Genomic DNA, 17,640 nt, shown 5'->3' with positions numbered 1-17,640 from the left:
GTGTGTGTGTGTGTGTGTGTGTGGCCGGCTCAGCCCACCAGGGGGCGGGGCTGGCTGGCATGTGGTGCTGGGGGATGGAACCGCGGTCCCTGTGCTTTGCTAAGCTTGTTCTAAGTAGGTGCTTTAGACCACTGAGCCATCTCACCAGCCCCTCCTGTTATATATTTTTTAAAAATCATTTTTTTATTTATTTGGTACAGGGTCTCTCAGCTCAGACTCATAGTGATCCTCTTGTCTTAGCCTTCCCAGCACTGGGATTACAGGTGTGCCCCACCACACCAGGTTTTAGTGGCATGTGGTACTGGGGATTGAACAGGGTCCTTGAGCTTGCCAGGCAGGTGCTTAGACTGCTGAGCTATCTCCCCAGCCGTTTATTTTTGTTTATGTATTTAGTACAGGATCTACAGGGTCTCACTATACAGAATGGGCTTGTAGTGATCGTCCTGTTTTCAGCCTCCCAAGCCTTGGGGTTACAAGTGTGCACCACCATGCCCAGTCTCAGTTGCCAGCTCAGCGTGCCCTGGGGGTGGGCCCTGGCATGGCATGTGGTACCGGGGATCAAACCTAGTTCCTGCACTTTGCCTAAGCCGGCGCTTTAGTTGGCTGAGTTATCTGGCTGGCCCTTATTTCCTGTTATATTATCTTATAAAAATTAATAAAAAAATACGCAGGTGGTTTTTTTTTGTTTTTTTTTTTTCTTTCAGAACCAGGGATTGAACTCAGGCCCTTGCGCTTGCCAGGGAAGTGCTTATTCTACTGAGCCATCTCCCCGGCTCCTCGCAGTTTTTTTTGTCATCCTGTCTTTTAATGATGGTACTGGCAGGTGGTTAATCTTGACCCACTCTACACGGAGGAGGTTAGTAAAGTGCCACTCTGCAGTGTTGGGGCTTGCCTGCGCCTCCCCCTCCAGCTCTTCTGTGTTCCTCTCCCTGGCTGCAGTGGAGTTAGCAGCCTTCCCGTGTCCCGCTCTGCTGTGGACCAGGCTGAAACCTCCCACTCTGCCTCCTCTGAGTCCTGTCCACCAGGGGTTTTGTCTTAGCAGAAGAAAGCTGGCCGCTGCACCCGCAGCTTCCCTCAAGCTTGTAAGGCGTCTGGGCTCAGCTTTGGGTTGCTGTTTTCAGGTTTTGCAGTGCAACAGCCACACTGCCCAGGGAACACTTGCTTTCCCTAAGAATTGACAAAAACTAAATGCACTATACAGCGTTCCTCTTGCCTCGAGCTCCAGCGTGTTCCTGCCCCTGCCCTTGGCCTGGCCATGAGCGATGGGCTTTGGCTCACAGTAGAAACCCAAACCCCAGTGGCTGTGGTTTCTAGTTCGTGGGTTGATGAAACTTCGGAATGAGAGCCTTCAGTTTCTTGTTTGTGTTTGTTGTTTCTTCAGTCCTGGGGGCGAAACCCAGGGTCTCATCCCGGATGGACAGTGGCTCTGCCACTGAGCGGTGTCCTCAGCCCATGAACCCTTCATTTGCTGTGCCACTCTTTGCAGTTGCTGAATGCCGTACAGGGATGACTTCCTTCTGAGACAAGATCTAGCTACAGAGCTCAGGCTTCTCCTGGCTCAGCCTCCTGAGCTCTGGGATTGCAGAAATGCACCGCCATGCCTGGTTGCAGCGGCTTATTTTGGGAGTACACATACCAAAGATTTGTTTCTTTTGGCTTCTTGAGACAGGAGCTCACTGCGTAGCCCAGGCTGGCCTTGGACTCGCTGAGATGCTCCTACCTCAGCCTCCCGAGTGCTGGGATTATGGCTTGCACTGCCGTGCCTTGCTTACTAAAGACTTTTTAGTCTTTTTATATATTTATTATTTGGTACAGGGTCTCGCTCTGCAACTAGGACTTGTAGTGATCCTCCTGTCTCAGCCGCCCCAATGTTGGGATTACAGGTATGCCCTGCCACGCCGGTTTCAGGGCCAGCACTGTGTGTGGTACCAGGGATGGAACCCAGGACCTTGTGCTTGCCAGGCAGGCACTTAGACCAGCCCATTAAAGAATTCTTTAACCCAGTTTTATTCTAAAATTAACAAACTCTATTCAAACATTGTTCAGGGGCCAGAGATATAGCTCAGTGGCACAGCGCCTGCCTAGCAAGCACAGGGTCCTTAGTTTAATTCCTGATACAAAAAAAAAAATCATTTAACAGATATATCTTTTCTTCTTTGCATTGAGTAGTCCTGTGAAGTGCCTCTAGTACAAATAAAGAAAATCTACTATGTTCCTGAAAGCATTGGGGTTAGCAGAAAACCACCCAGAAAAAGCCCAACACAGTAAAAGAATATACAGAGCCTGGGGATATTGCTCAGTGGCACAAGGGCCTGCATGACAAGCACAGAGTCCTCAGTTTGATTCCTGCGCCAAAAAGCAAAACATGTTCAATAAAAGAATTAGAAACCACCACGGGTTCCAGACACACGGAAGTCTGGGCTTCAGCTCGGAAGTCATGGGCCAGTGACTCAGTTTCTCTAAGCCTGATTCTCACCGGAAAGCGATGGCTGCCTGTGATCACAGTGACCATCACAGGTGATAAATCCACGCTCAGGCCTCTTCTGCCTCGTTGGCATCTGCTCCGTCCATCCACCCGTCTGTGCTCGCAGGGGGATGTGGCTTCACTCCGCAGTGCAGAGGGCAGCTGTGAGGTCGATGGCTTCTCCTTGCTGGGACTTGTGGTCGTCCCCACCCACCTGGGCGCAGCCTGGCTCTGGCCAGACCCCACTCCCCGCCCCGCCCCGCCCCGCCCCGCCCACTTGTCCTGTGGGCTCCAAACACTGCACACTTGGTTCTGTGTTAGGAGGTTTTCTTCCTGCTCTTGCATTCGTCTCCGGCTTCTCTCCGGCAGCTGCCCTGATCTTCACCCTTTGTGCATGTGTCTGCTCTGGTTTTTCGCTGCAGAAACGAGCCACCAGGCCCTACAGAACATGCCCAAAGTGCTCCGTGATGTTGAAGCCCTCAAGCAGGAGGCGTCTTTTCTGAAAGAACAGATGATTCTTGTCAAGGAGGATATTAAAAAGTTTGAACAGGACACATCCCAGTCGATGCAGGTACTGTGGCTCCTGTCTTAAATGTTGGCTCCTGCTTTTGGAAAGCGTTTGCTCTCCCGAAGGGCTGAGAACCTTCAGTATTGTGAGAGGCCAACCTGAACTCAGACCTTATTTGAAAGGGTGGGAATCGAACCCAGGGCTTCCTGCATGGTGGGCCAGTGCTCTGGCCCTGAACTGCTCCACCCGCCCCATTTTGTTGTTGTTTTTAAGACGGGGTCTCACAGTGTATCTCTGTCTAGCCTCAGATGTGATCTTCCTGCCTCAGCCTCCGTACCCAACCTTTTTCTTTTTTAAATTTTACTTTGAGGCAGTGTTCTACTAAATTGCCTGTGTTGTACCAGACATAGCGAGGATCACTCCTTTGAGTCCTGCCTGGGGGCCTGGGGATAGCTCAGCCACACAGCACCTGCCCACGGGGCACGAGGCCCTCAGTTCAATTCCTGGCATACCCCCTTACCAAAAAAAAGTCCATGAAGATCCCACCTGGGGAACTTGTTGAGTCCCTGTCTCAAAAAACAAAAAAAGACTAGAAAAAGAGCTGGAGTTCAAAGCCTCTAGGTTCAGTCTTTAGTACTGAAGAAGCAAAAACAGAAGCCTAAAACTTGTGATTCTTCTGCTTGAGCCCCTCAAGTAGCTGCAGTTACAGGGGTGTCCTGCTCTGCCTCCTTGGAATGCAGACTCTACCCAGCACTCAGAAAACCCTTATGCTCTGTTCCTTCGGCTCACCCACCTCTTTAGCATCGGCTGGTTTGGGGTGCAGCAGCTCCGTGAAGCGTGGAGCGCGCTGCCGGGACATTTGCGCGCCGGTCGTGGGGAACTCAGGAGAGGGCCTGGTGCTTCACTTTTTGCCACTCCTCTCTCTCAGGTATTGGTTGAAATTGACCAGGTCAAGTCCAGAATGCAGCTTGCTGCTGAATCTCTTCAGGAAGCAGACAAGTGGAGCACATTGAGTGCTGACATTGAGGAGACATTTAAGACTCAAGTAGGTGTCCACCCGTCCGCTGTCTGTCTCTCTTGTTCTCCTGCTTTCTTACTTTGTTTTTTTTTTTTTTTTTTTTTTTGTGGAACCGGGATTGAACTCGGGCCCTTGCGCTTGCCAGGGAAGCGCTTATTCTACTGAGCCGTCTCCTTGGCCTTGCTTTGTTGATTTTTGAGGCAGAGTCCCACAGTGTGGTCCAGGCTGGCCTCAAACTTGGTGTGATCCTCCTGCCTCAGCCTCCTGAGTGCTGGGATTACAAGGGTGCACCACCAGGCCCAGCTTCAAGTAGGCTTCCTCTTCAGGGGACTTTGTGAGGCCCGTCTAGACAGAAATTCGAGTTTGGAGAGAGCAAGCGAGGGAGTCATTCCTTAGAACCCCTCTGGGTGTCCACGGTGACACAGAAACATTCAGACTTCCACTGGGAGGCTCTGAGCTGCAGCACTTCCCGCTCTCCCGGCTCCTTTAGTTTGTGCCCTCTGCTTGACTGAACTCCAGAGTGGTTCAGCAGGAGCCACAGCAGGGGACACTGGTGGAGAAGGGGGCGGGAGGGTGCAGGGTGACGAGAGCGTGTAACATGCTTCGTGGCCCTTGCACTGTGGAGCTTGGCAGGTGAATAAGCCTTCTGAGGCCGCAAAGCATGGAAAACGGCAGCCTCGAAGCCTGTGGAGAAGGAGAAGGTGAGGTGACTTCCTGGAAATGCCTTTCAGCTGCAAAGCCAGATACGCCGTAAGCCTGGCCCTCGGGCTCCCCGTGCCTCGTCGAGGCTGTCCTTCCAGACGTCTCTGCCCCCACAGCAGCACGCTGTGACGTGAACGCTTGAGCTTCGCTCCGCTGCGAGCGTTCTCTCGGGCCGTCACTGCTCAGGGCCGCAGAGCCGTGCTCCCTCCCGTTCTATTTCAGTCTTCAGGGTGCGTGACGGGTGTTACTGATGCAGCCTCGCAGAACTAATTTTAAGTCTGTGTTCCTGGAACACGGTATGGGAGAAAATGGATTTGAATGTGGGCTTTGGTTTTAGTCATCCTAACTGCTGTTACTCAGCTGAAAATTGTAGGTCTTGTCATTCTCCCATGTGCTCCAGCTGCGCTTGCGGCCGTGTGTGCGGCAGCTCCTCCCCACAGTCCAGGACCTGAATCATGCCCTTCGCGGTCCTGGGTGGAGCCTGCGGCCTTGCCTGTGGCAAGCAGGTGCTCTCCACTGAGCTCATCCCCAGCCCTTCTAATTTTTTTGACATAAGCTCTTGCTAAGTTGCTCAGGCTGGCCCTGAACTTGTGATCCTCCTGCCTCAGCCTCCCCAGTAGGTGGGATTAAAGTGTGTGCCACTGTGCCTGCATCAAAACCTGAATTTTTATTTTCAAAGTCACCAATATTTTGTCCTTTCTGTGCCTCCTATCATGCACAATGGGGTCAGTTTCCATCTAAACATTTAGGGCAAAAATCTCAGCTGTCCTTAGATGTTCCCTTTTCCCCATTCAGGTTTGTTTTGGAGGCAGGGTCTTACTGTGCAGCCCGTGCTGGCCTCAGACTCCCAGCGATCCTCCTGCCTTAGGCTCTCAAGTGCTGCACGCACCTTCTGTCTTGGCGTAGAGTAGACCTCTGTCCTCCATAGTGCTGCCTTCTTTCAGGGCTCTCCCTGCTGGCTCCTTGTTTCTCATAGGCAAAAGTAATTGCTTCTCTGCCTGCCTGGCACGTGCAGGGTCCTGAGTTCAAGTCCCGCACTAGAGAACAACAACAAAGCCCAACTGCTTCTGTAGTACCTCTGCCGTTCTGAGATGATGTGGTAATCTTTTCCATTGTATTAGGAATTCGCTGCCAGTGTTACCTTGCTCCTCTTGGAGTTCGTCTCTAGAGGTGTCTGACACATCGTGGACAGCCATGGAAAGCTGAAATGAGCAGTTATTCTGGTCTTGTTTCTGTAGTTTTCTAATTATAAACATAATTATGTCTTAGAAAACTTGAAACATTTAGAAAGTTTATGAGCCGGTGAGATAGCTCAGTGGTCTAAAGTGCTTCTTAGACAAGCTTAGGCAAGCGCCGGGACCGTGGTTCGATCTCTGGCACCACATGCGCCAGCCCTGCCCCCAGGGTGGGCTGAGCCAGCCACAAAAAAAAAAAAAAAAAAAAAAAAAAGGGGCTGGGAAGATGGCTCAGTAGATTAAGAGCTTCCCTGGCAAGCTCAAGGGCCTGAGTTCAATCCCCAGTTCCGCCAAAAAAAGAAAAAAAGAAAGTTTAGCCAGGTATGGTGGTGCACGCCTATAATCTCAGCACTGGGAAGGCTGAGTCAGGGGATTGCTTTGTGTTCAAAGACAGCCTGGGGCCAGGGAGATAGCTCAGCAGGTGTGTTTGCACAGCAAGCGCAAGGTCCCAAGTTTGATCCCTGGTACCACAAAAAAAAAAAAAAAAAAAAAAGGCTGGCCGAATAGCTCAGTGGATTAAAGCTCCTACTTAGGCGGATGAGGGGCCAGGGGTTTGACTCCCCCCACCTGCCATGCCGGCCCCGCCCCCAGGGCAGGCTGAGAAAGCGATCCAGACGGCGTGGTGGCACACACCTACCATCCCAGCACTTGGGAGGCTGAAAGCAGGAGAATCACTAGGAGTCGGATCTACGTAGGGACACCATGTAGAGCCCGTACCAAATACATTAAAAAACAAAAAAATGAAAAACGAAGACACCGGCAGCCTGGGCTCATAGTCCAAGGGCAGCCTGAAGCACACCGCCAGACGAGACTGCGTTGAAGGAAAGATGCCCTTGGACACCCACTGGGCCGAGCGCCTTGCTGGCCCGGTGATGAGCTCTGCGAGCCTTTACGCACGTTTCCTGTCTGCACATATCCGTCCTTACGTTTGTATCTCATGTGTGTGCAAATGCCAGTGTGCGTTTGTACTTACGTATTTCACATGTATTATATATTGTGTATTACATTGATGTGTGTGAAGCAAAAGGAGCCTCTAGTATACATGCACTTTTTATAGTATTTAGTAGTAAGTTCGTGTTTTGTTGTTAGTATTTTTCAAAAGCCTCCTTTTTGTCTGGGTGTGGTGGCACACCCCTGTAGTCCTAGCTCTTGGGAGGCTGAGGCAGGAGGGTAGCCATGAATTGGAGCATGTGCAGCTCGAGTCCAGTCTGGACTATATTGTGAGACCCTGTCTCAGAAAAGAAAGTCAAAGCATTGTTTCAGGTGGCGGCACAGTATTCTGCATATCGCTACGAGTATCCCCTCATTTTATACGTTGTTGTTAGGGGAGATTAAGCTGCTTTTACATTTTTTTTTATTTTCCTGTTTTTTCTTACTGGAAATCGGGTCTAGCACATTACACTGAGCTCTGTCTCCAGCAGCTGGTTTTGAGACAGGGTGCCACTAAGTTTTTAAGGGTACCACTAAGTTTTGCTTAAGCTGAAGTTGAACTTGGCACCCTCTTGTCTCAGCCTCCTAGAGGGCTGGGATTACAGGTGTGTGCCACCACGCCCAGGTCCTTTTGGTTATTTCTTTAAGACCAATTTATAAAAAAGAAAATAACCAAGTTAAAGGATGTAGGTCTTTGTAAGATTTTTTCCAGTCCTTTTATTTATTTATTTGTATGGTGCCGGGTCTCGCCTACGCAGCTCAGACTCGTATTGATCCTCTTGCCTCAGCCTCCCAGTGCTGGGATTACAGGCGTGCGCCTCCACATCTGGCACGGTATGCCCGGGATTCTGGGCTGGCATGGCATGCAGTGCCAGTGGTCGAACGGGGTCCTTGTGCTTGCCAGGCAGGTGCTTAGACCACTGAGCTGTCTCCCCAGCCCAAGACTTATTTTGAGACAAGAGTCTCACTTTGCAGTTCATGCTGGCCTTGAGTTTACTGTGTAGCCCAGGCTGGCCTCTAACTCATGGTGATCCTCCTGCCTCAGCCTCCTGAATGCTGGGACTACAGGCATGCACCGCCACGCCCAGCTCTAAGACTTGACACATTGCCAGTTATCTTTCAGTGTGACAGAACATAATACCCGAGAGACCTCTTTTCTTTGCACCTTTACTAAGTATTCCTATGTAAGATTTCAAATGCTTTTGCAACTCGTTAGAAGAAAATGGCACTTCCTTGGTTTTTTTTTTTTACACTTTTCCACAGTTTTTATTATGAGTTAAGTCATGATTCAGGGTCCCAGGGTAGGACCATCATGTACCCAGGTCCCCCTTTACCACCAGGAGACGAACAGAGGACAGAGAAACAGGTGGAGTCAGTTCAGATCTTGCCAGGAAACGTGCCCTCAGCTCGGCGGTCGTCCCAGGTTGTGACCCAGGATATGGGGCAGAGGGACTTGTACACGCGCCGGTACCACTCGCAGACAGAGATATCACCCCCTTTTTCAGTCATTGCCTTCTGGCAGTGGTGATAGTCCAGGTAGTTCTGCCAGCAGTTCCTGGTCTGGTTCTGATTGGGGAAGCGGCTGTCAAAAGGGGCAGTCTTGTAGTTCTTGATTTTGGTCTTGATGTCTTCTGCCATAGTGCTGACTTCCTAAATACGCCCCTGAAGCAGCAAGCAGCTCAATGTGACCCTCAATTCAGACGCCACTGTCAGACGGGAAGCCTCCTTGTTTTGATTTGCATGTATTTGTTAGTAATGCTGAACGTAGTGTGTAGTGGGCCACTTTTTTATCTGGTGAGTTTCTTTTGTATGTATTTTCCTGCTCCCCGTGGAGAGGGCAGGGCCTCTGAAGTACGAACCCTCTCTTTAGGACATCGCCGTGATCTCTGCCAAGCTGACCGGCCTGCAGAGCAGCCTCGTGATGCTCGTGGACACGCCGGACTACTCCGAGAAGTGCGTGCACCTGGAGGCCCTGAAGAACAGGCTGGAGGCCCTCGCCAGCCCGCAGATCGTGGCGGCGCTCACGGCCCAGGCTGTGGGTGAGCGCGGCTCTTCTCTCGCCCTCGTGGTTGTGTTCTGTGCTCGCAGTATACAGCAGGCTGAAGCAGGAGCATTTGGAGTTAGGGGCTGGCCTGGGCTCTGTTTCCACTTGCTTTTTGGTCTTTAGTGACATGTCCATTGGGCTTCTTTGCCTGTGGCTTGTTCAGCTGGCAGGAGCGCCTCATATTTCCTGTCTATTAATTTCTTGTTGGAGATACAACTTTCAAATACTTTCTGTGACGTTGCTTTTTCACTATTAATTGCATTCTTTTTTGAATTTATTTATTTATTTTTATTTTAGGGAAGGGTCTACAGAGTGTTCAGCATCTCACTACCGGATTGGATTTGTAGCGATTCTCCTGTTTGCAGTCTCGCAAGAGCTAGAATTACAGGCACACGCCATGCCCAGTCTCAATTGCTGTCTCAGCAAGCCCTGGGAGCAGGCCGGCAAGACAAGCCCAGGGATTGAACCCCTGGTCCCTGTGCCTGCTTGAGGTGCTTTAATCCGCTGAGCTATTGGGCCAGCCCTATTCTTCTGGTCTTGAGCTCACTTGGTAACCCAGGTTGATCTCAAACTTGCCCCAGTCCCTCTGCCTTAGCCTCCAGAGTGCTGGGGTTACAGATGGGCGCCACCGAGCCCAGTGTCCCATTTGTTTCTGAGAGTTGTAATTTGAGCTTTTACTTTCTGTTTCAGATACATCTTAATTGTGCGTGCGTGCGTGCGTGCGTGCGTGCGTACACATGTGTGCGTGAATGGTTGGTTCTGGGGATTGGATCTAGGGCCTCATATATACCAGGCAAGCCCTCTGCTCCAGAGCTATACCCCGGGCCTTTCAGTTCATGTTTATGGTAGATAATTATGAAAGTTTACATGGAGGTACACACCTGTAATCCCAGTACTCAGAGGCCGAGGCAGGAGGGTCTCTGTGAGCTCAAGGCCAGCCTGGGCTACACAGTGAGCTCGAGGCCAGCCTGGGCTACAGAGCAAGACTGTCTCAAAACAAAGAGTTTTCCTTCTTTGTTTTTCATGCTGAAGTTCAGTTTTCTGCTCTCCACTTGCTGGCAGAACTGTCCCTTCTCCTTTGAGTGGTCCTGGGACTCGTGGTGAAATCTTTACCACGTGCATGGAAAGCTTCCTTCCTGAGCTTGCAGAACCGTTCCCTTTGCCTGTGTGTGTGTGTGTGTGTGCGCAGCCTGCACTGGTTTCATTATTGTAAACAGTCAGGGCCAGGCATGGAGCTCCGCAGCACAGCGCCTGCCTAGCAAGTGTGAGGTTGTGAGTTCAGTTCCTGGTACCAAAAAGAGAATTAAAAAATAAAAGCAGATAATTTATTTCAAGGTGGGTGGAGGGGGAAAGAGAGAGATGAATAACTTCACTACATTACTTTCTAATTTTGAAAATTTAAAATTTTCTCAGAATATAGCGTGTGCCCTTTCCATCTGTTAAGTCATCTTTCTTTCTTTTTTTTTTTTTTTTTGGTGCCAGGAATTGAACTCATGACCTTGCATTTGCCAGGCAGACACTATGCTGCTGAGCTGTATCTACAGCCCCATCTCCTGTCTTCCCTCTTCTAATTTTTTATTTTTTATTTATTTTGGTGGTACCAGGGATCAAATTGAGGACCTTGTGCTTGCCAGGCAAGCACTTATTCCAGTGAGCTGTCTCCCCAACCCTTCTCTCTTCTTTAGAAAATTCCTTTCTGAGCCTTTTTCACTGTTGTCATTCCAGCTGTTCCTCAACCCATTTTTCAGAATATTAACTTTGTAGTAAGCTCTGAATTCAGGAAGTCTGAGACTTCTAACTTCATATTTTTCACAGATGATTTGACTATTCAGGGATTCTTGAAATTTCTTTTTGTCCCAAAGAAAGTGGTATTTTGGTACATGTTAGGTATACATGATGATTGCATCCATCTTAGGGAATTTGTACCTGTAGATTGTATGACTGGATTCTTTCTCCCCCCATTCCCATGCCCTACCCCCAACCCTTCTTCCCTTCCTTATTTACAAAAGCTTTGTTTCCGTTTTTCCTTATTCTCTCATTTTTAAAAAGGTCTCCTTCCTTTCCTGCGCCCTCCTCCTCCAATCTTCCCCTCCCATCTGAGCGTGTTCTTCATATGTCCCAGTGTCTCTTGCACATGTTGGTCCTTACACACACTTTTCCTTTCTGATGCCAGAGAAGCAGTGCAGCCTTTGCACATGTGTAGGGAACCTTTGAAATTGCATATGACATTTTTGGATTGTTTTGAGAAGGTCTTGCTGTGTAGTGCAGGGTGGCCTTGAACTTACAGGATCCTCCTGCCTCAGCCTCCTGATTGCTGGGATTACAGACGTGTGCCACCGTGTCTAGCCTTTTCATATAAATTTAAGGTTAGACTTTTTGCAGCTCTTCTGCAGAAAGTATTGTTAGGGTCTGGATAGGAGTTGCATTAAATCTGTAGATTATTTGTATAGTATTTACATCTTCAAGATACTAAACCTTCCAATCCATGAAATGAGATGTCTTTCCATTTATGTCTTTAATTTTTTTTAGCAGTACTTTGTAGTTTCCAATCTTTAGTTCTTTGGTTAATATTACACCTAGGGTTTTTATTCTTTTTGATGTTGTTATAAATGGAATTTAAAAATGCTTTGTAAGAAACAACTGTATTTTTGTGTATTCATTTTGTATATGCACCTTTACTGGATTTTTTACTCCTAATAGGATTTTGTGGCATCGTCAGAGTTTTCTGCATGTAAAATTGAGTCTGCAAACAGAGATTAATTTATACTTTTCTTGTTTTGCTTCCTGAGATAACATCTTGCCCTATAATTCAGTCTGGTCTCAGGACACAGCCCAGGCTGGCCTTGAGCCCACAGGGGTCCTCCTGTCTCAGCCTCCCAAGTGCAGGAGTTATAGGCGTGTCCCACCATGTCTGGCTAATTTTTACCTCCCTGCTCGGGCTCCTTGTATTTTCCTTGCCTAATTTTTCTAGCAGGATTTGGCCCTCCCCACCCCCTTTTTTTTTTGGTAATGGGAATGGAACTAAGGACCTGGCACTTGCCAGGCAGGCGCTGTGCCACTGAGCTATCTCCTGGCCCCTGATCAGGACTTCTAGTACTGTGGTAAAGGAAAGTAGATGAGTAGGCATCCGTGTGCTGCTGGAAATGATCTTCGCTGTTGAGTATTTTGTGTGCTGTAAGCTTTTCAAGTTATGTCACCTTTTTATTACCTTGAGGGAGGTAAGAGCTAGGAGAGGCCAGGGGTGAAAAAACGAGAGGGCTTCAATTTAGGTGCACACGGGCTCGGCTAGTAAATCCAGAATGACTGAGCAAATGACAGAGGACAGGTCCCAGCTTTTACACTTTTGGTTAAGGGGGTTGGCTGGGCTTCAGCCGAACTTGTGGGTGGGTAGAGGAGAACAGAGGCAGTTTGTCAAGCTGTGAGAGTTGTGTATCTTGGTGGCCCTATGCAGACATAACAGGGTGCGGTGGCAAGAAGGGATTATACAGTGTCACTCACGGGGCGAGAAGTCCCTGCTCAGTTGTGTTAAAGCCCTCACCTTCCGACTGTTGCTAGTTGGCTGCGTGTTTTTATCATGACAGAGTACTGACTTTTGTTGAATGCTTTTTCTCTACCAACAAGGCTGATCACTTTTCTCTTCCTTTTGCTAATGTAGAGTATTTGATTGATTCTTCTGCTTTAGGTTTTTTTGAGACAAGGTCTCACCATGTAGCCCAGGCTGGCTTCCCGCTCACAGTAATCTGCCTGCCTCAGCCTCCTGAGAGTTACAGGCGTGCGCCACTGTCCTGACCTTTGCAGTCTTAACATTTATTAAGACTTGTTCTGAGGTCTAATGTATGGTCTGTCCGGCTGTGCCCTTAGAACAAGTCGCCTTCTGCCCCTGTGGGGTGGCTGGCCTGTGTCTGGGTGAAATTCTCCACTTCCTTACTGCTTCTCCAGGTGCTCTGGAAGTGCTCTCCTGGTACAGCTTCTGCATGCCCTGCGCGCTGTGCTGCACATTCTGCTTTATTATTCACTTAAGGAAATGCGTTTTACTTGTGGGTAGACATTTTTAACATTGCGATTGTATATTAGAGCAGGACACATTTACATTTAAAAAAAATCATATATATAATCATATATACATATATATGTACGTATTTGGTCCAGGGTCTCTCTACACAACTCGGACTCATAGTGATCCTCCTGTCTCAGCCTGCCCAGTGCTGGGATTCTAGGCGCACACCACCACTCCCAGCACAGTGTGCCTGGGGGTTCTGGGGCTGGCCATGCTTGCCAGGCATGGGCTTAGACCTCTGAGCCATCTCCCCAGCCTAGTACACATTACAGAATTTACCTTCTCAGGCAGGGGATATAAGATGAGCAAGGACCTGGGTTTCATCCCTGCCACCACATGCCCTGACAGCCACTGAAACCAGGCAAAGTGGCACAGGCCTGTAATTCCAACACTGAGTAGGCTGAGACAGGAGGATCACTATGAGTCTGAGCTGTGTAGTGAGATCCTGTACCAAATACATAAAAAGATTTTAAAAAATTAAAACTTACCTTCTCAAAACATTCTTTGACCATATAAATAGATGTTAACAGCATTTTAATATTGTAGGTAGTATCGTAGGCAGTTTTCTACCGTGAACATGGTACTGATAATGATGAAAGAAGTGCTATTTAAGCACTAATTTAGTGCAGTACCTGCTTTATTTTGTGCTGATTTTTGAGAACAGTGAAACAAGACAGGAAATGTCACTGTCTCCTGGAGCTTCTCGTGGAAGAGAAAGATAGCAAACTGTAAGAGAACCGGATATAGCTCAGTGGTACAGCACCTGCCTGGCAAGCTCTAAGATAAATAGCTGAATAAAACAAGCGTAGGTGGCGGCTCCTGTTGCGGGCAGATGGAGGGACTCGCACAGGGAGCCGGGGTTAGGCTCACTGCTTAGCGACGAGCGTCGTCCCAGCATAGTCCTAGCATAGTAAGTGCAAAGGCCTTGAGGCAGTAAGGAGCTTGGTTTGTTCTTGAGCCCTGGCAGACAGCGTTGGTCTCAGTGTTTTTCAGTTCATATAAATTTTAGATGGAGTTGAATGAAACTGCATTTGTGCAGGCAGTCAGCAGTTCAGTCCTGCCACTAGCTCTCTGGGCTGTGGCTTCCCTGCCTGTACAGTGAGGGCCACCGGTGGACTGTTCTAGGCGCCTGTCCCCCGGCTGTGATGATAGTGAGGTGGGGCTTGGTAGGGCTGGCGGCGTGGCCTGGGCAGCCCTGAGAGCCGCCGTCACGTCGCGCTCTGGGCTTGCCCCCGCCAGCTCCCAGCCCTGGTTCTTGTTCATCTCCAGCCTTGGGTGCCGTGACTGTGCTGTGGTAGCCTTCTGGCTGTGTGAGCTTACGAGCCACGTATTTTGCGTACTTTCCTTATTTCTTGTGTTTATGATCCCCGAGGGCTACTTCATTACCTTGTAGGAACCTTTGAATATATACATGTGTATGTATATAACCTCCACATTGGCCGCACCAGAAAATCTGATCATGTATCTATAAACTTTGTGTTCTTTAGATCAGTCCAAAATGTTTGTGAAGGTTTTTACTGAAATTGACCGGATGCCCCAGCTCCTTGCATACTACTACAAATGTCACAAGGTAAGAGGCCTTTGCGATCGCGATCTTGGTGCTGGTAACTGGGGGCTGCAAGAATCCCGTTTTTATCCTCAAAGGTAAAATGCCTCTGCATCTGGCTGCTTTTCTTCTAGTTAGCCAGTAGGGGGTGCTCTTGGTCCAGGGCATGCATGCATTTACCTGCCAGTTGGAAAAAGTCAGAAGTTTGTCCTGTGTTACTTACAATTGGATTTGTTTACAAAATTGAAAAGTTATTTTAGTTTATTCAAAATCTTGTCCTTTTTGGGGGCAGTACTGGGAAATGAACTCAGGGACTGTGCTCAGCCACATCCCCAGCCCTTTTATCATTTTTTATTTTGACACATTTTTTTATTTTGACACAGGATCTCACCAGGTTGCCCAGACTGGCTCCAACTTGAGATCCTCCTGCTTCAGCCTCCCAGTGTGCTGGGATTACAAGTGTGTGCCATTCTGCCAAGCTCAATTTTGTCTTTTAAGGAAGATTCATGGGGCCGGGGAGATGGCTCAGTGGAATAAGTGCTTCCCTGGCAAGCGCAAAGGCCTGAGTTCAATCCCCAGTTCCGCAAAAAAAAAAAAAAAGGAAGATTCATGTCTTAAGTGTCATTATGCCCTAGGAAGCATAATAACCTAAATATATTATTTTCTAAGGTTGTTGGTGTTAGGTTACCAAAACTCTTGGTGGCTTCCTGGGCTAACCTTAGTTGCTTCGAGGCCAGCGCCTGTGTGCATCTTAAGCAGTAGGCTGAGGGCGTGCAGTGAGTACGTACATACTCACATGTATGTCCGAGTGTGTTCAGAGCAGAGCGGGGCACTTGGCTCACGCAGGGGAATGGGAAAAGGCGGGTGTGCAGGGCGAAGCTTTGGACGTCCTCAGAGCAGGCGAGCTTGTTTGCTGCCTGCGTAGGTGATGGACCTGGTGGGTGCTTGAGTGCTGGGGCGGCGGGCGGCTGTGACCCTCGCAGGCCCTGGGGGGGGCAAGGCAGCTTGGGCAGGCGCCTTCGCTGGTTGCCCAGCATGACCCTTTGTTCTGCCTCTGCAGGTGCAGCTTTTAGCAGCCTGGCAAGAGTTGTGCCAGACCGACTTGCCGCTGGAGCGGCAGCTCAGTGGCCTCTACGATGCCCTGCTGGGGGCTTGGCACGCGCAGGCCCAGTGGGCGACGCAGGTAACAGCTTACTGAGGGCTGAGAGCGCAGAGCCTGCAGTGACAGGGACAGGTGCTGGGCAGCGCGGGTCGCGCTCACCCGCAGGGCGTCGCTTGGCAGTCTCCGGTGTGTGCCGCCGTTGCTCAAGAGCTTCAACCAGCAGCGTACAGACCCACCTGAGGGAGTTCCTTGGGTCTCCGTGAAACCTTCTTATCACCTTGTCTGTATCTTAAATGCGATCTTGTGTGACAGTGCTGCCTGTTGTTCTCCAGGGGAGCCTCTGGAATTCCGGAAAGCCTGGTGGTCAGATCTGGAGGCAGGGGCCCAGTCAGGTGGCGCTGGTGTGAGCAGGATTGTTTTGATGTCACCTGGCTGGCAGTACTTGCCCTCGCTCTCCTGTGCTCCGCGTCAGCAGAGCTGTGCAGCTTTCAAGGCACTCTGTAAGCAGCGGGAGGCAGACAGGCGTTTCAGGTGGACCTTTCAGTCCCTCCCTTCTTCACAATCTCTGGGCAAAGGTCCTGCTGTATCTTGGTCTTAACCATCCAGCAGAAAAGTATAAAAACGAAGTATAAGAAGTAAAGCCATGGTGTTACGTTGAGCTGTAGGGGACTCAGGTCAACGATTTCTGACACTGCCAGTCAAGCGGAAGACCCCATACTATTATGGACTACTGGGCTCTTTTAGAATATTGTGCTGAGTTAACACACCTATAATACTCAAATAGCAGAAAAAAGGGGATACAGATGAATGTCCATTTTGTATCTGTGTATTCAAAATGGTTAGGATAGATACATAGTTACATTCTCTTAATGAATAGAAGGATTTGTTCTAATAGTGTTTGTAAATAGGATAAAGTTCGCATCTTGTACAGCAATTAACCACTAGGAAGAGAGTATGCAATGTGTTAATTATTGAAACTGTCATTCCAATTTGGTTTGAAACTGTCTCATTGCTATTTGTCTCTCAATAAAATTATGGGAAAAAAATAAAAATAAATAAAAGTTTAAAAAAAAACCTCTCTGGGCTGTTCCTAGCACAGGGCAGATGCCCCGGGGCGCAGCAGGTCCTCCCTTGGAAGGGGGAGCCCAGGACTCTGGAGTGGTTACTCCTGGGCCTGCTGATGGCAGCTTGTTGTCATTTTGTCCCCAGTTGGTCATGAATCAGTCTTTACGTGCTCAGCAGCCGTGTAGTGGGGTGAACTTGATGGCGTTTGGAGAAGGTCCTCCAGGGGCACGCCTTTTAACTTGGCTAAAGTGCCTTTCTCCATCCAGGTTTCTTTTTCTTTGAACTAAGCTTGTTTAGAGTTAGTTGCTTCTGTTTGTTTGTATTTATTTACTTAGTTACGGGTGCCTTCTCACTGAGCCCTTTATTTGACTTTTTATTTTAAGACAGGATTGCACCAACTCTCTTAGTTGCCTCGGCTGGCTTTAAACTTGCTGTCCTCCTACCTCTGCGGCCAGAGAGCTGGGGGGATAGGGCTGTGCCACCATGCGTGGCTTAGATTTTCAGGGAAGCAACGCCGTAGAAGTCTCGCAGTGTTTCTGTGCTCGTCGCTTTCAGCCAGCCTCTGCCTCCGTGCGCGCTGCGCGTCTTCTGTCCGCCTGGTGTCGTGAGGCAGAAGCAGCATCTGCCCATGCACACAATCTCCTGTGTCTTCAGAGCAAGAGACTTGGGCTTGACGCGCTTCTCTGCAGTCCTCATTTCAGTTTGGCTTGTGCTCATTTATATCTTCAGCCCCAGCTCATTTTGTTTTCTTTTATTCTGAGCAGTCAGAGAAGGGCATATTGTACCCCCCTCTCTCTCTCTGTCTCTGTCTCTCTCTCTCTCTCTCTCTCTCTCTCTCTCTCTCTCCCTCTCTCTCTGTCTCTCTCTCTCTCTCTCTCTCTAAATACAGAATCTGCCTAAGATACTCCCTGTGTACCCAGACAATATCCAACCTAAGCTTTAGGTTTCATTTTCCCCCCTCTCTCTCTC

The 17,640-nt window shown here is 49.1% G+C and overlaps 2 protein-coding genes and 1 long non-coding RNA gene across 3 annotated transcripts in view; 1 reads left to right on the top strand and 2 right to left on the bottom strand.

The window, feature by feature from the left end:
- The window catches only part of LOC111816664, a 17,873-nt gene extending 15,384 nt beyond the window's left edge, over positions 1–2,489 (bottom strand). The window contains exon 1 of the long non-coding RNA XR_002821016.1: positions 2,477–2,489. This is a non-coding gene — a long non-coding RNA (uncharacterized LOC111816664). The remainder of the gene's footprint in view (positions 1–2,476) is intronic.
- The window catches only part of Cog7 (component of oligomeric golgi complex 7), a 67,095-nt gene that overhangs the window by 4,580 nt on the left and 44,875 nt on the right, over positions 1–17,640 (top strand). Inside the window, exons 2-6 of the mRNA XM_004622888.2 lie at positions 2,887–3,035; positions 3,901–4,017; positions 8,728–8,896; positions 14,446–14,528; positions 15,565–15,687. Coding sequence (XP_004622945.1) covers positions 2,887–3,035; positions 3,901–4,017; positions 8,728–8,896; positions 14,446–14,528; positions 15,565–15,687 — 641 coding nt within the window. The remainder of the gene's footprint in view (positions 1–2,886; positions 3,036–3,900; positions 4,018–8,727; positions 8,897–14,445; positions 14,529–15,564; positions 15,688–17,640) is intronic.
- On the bottom strand, positions 8,104–8,576 carry LOC101567514 (cytochrome c oxidase subunit 6B1). Its single transcript, XM_004622887.2, has one exon. It carries the CDS (start codon positions 8,493–8,495, stop codon positions 8,235–8,237), a length of 261 nt encoding a protein of 86 aa, XP_004622944.1. The 5' UTR covers positions 8,496–8,576; the 3' UTR covers positions 8,104–8,234.

This window comes from Octodon degus, unplaced genomic scaffold (assembly GCF_000260255.1).
Source record: "Octodon degus isolate 3935 unplaced genomic scaffold, OctDeg1.0 scaffold00001, whole genome shotgun sequence".
Taxonomy (NCBI): domain Eukaryota; kingdom Metazoa; phylum Chordata; class Mammalia; order Rodentia; family Octodontidae; genus Octodon; species Octodon degus.
Note: the sequence above shows the minus strand (reverse complement) of the source record. Positions and strands in the feature narration are given on the sequence as shown.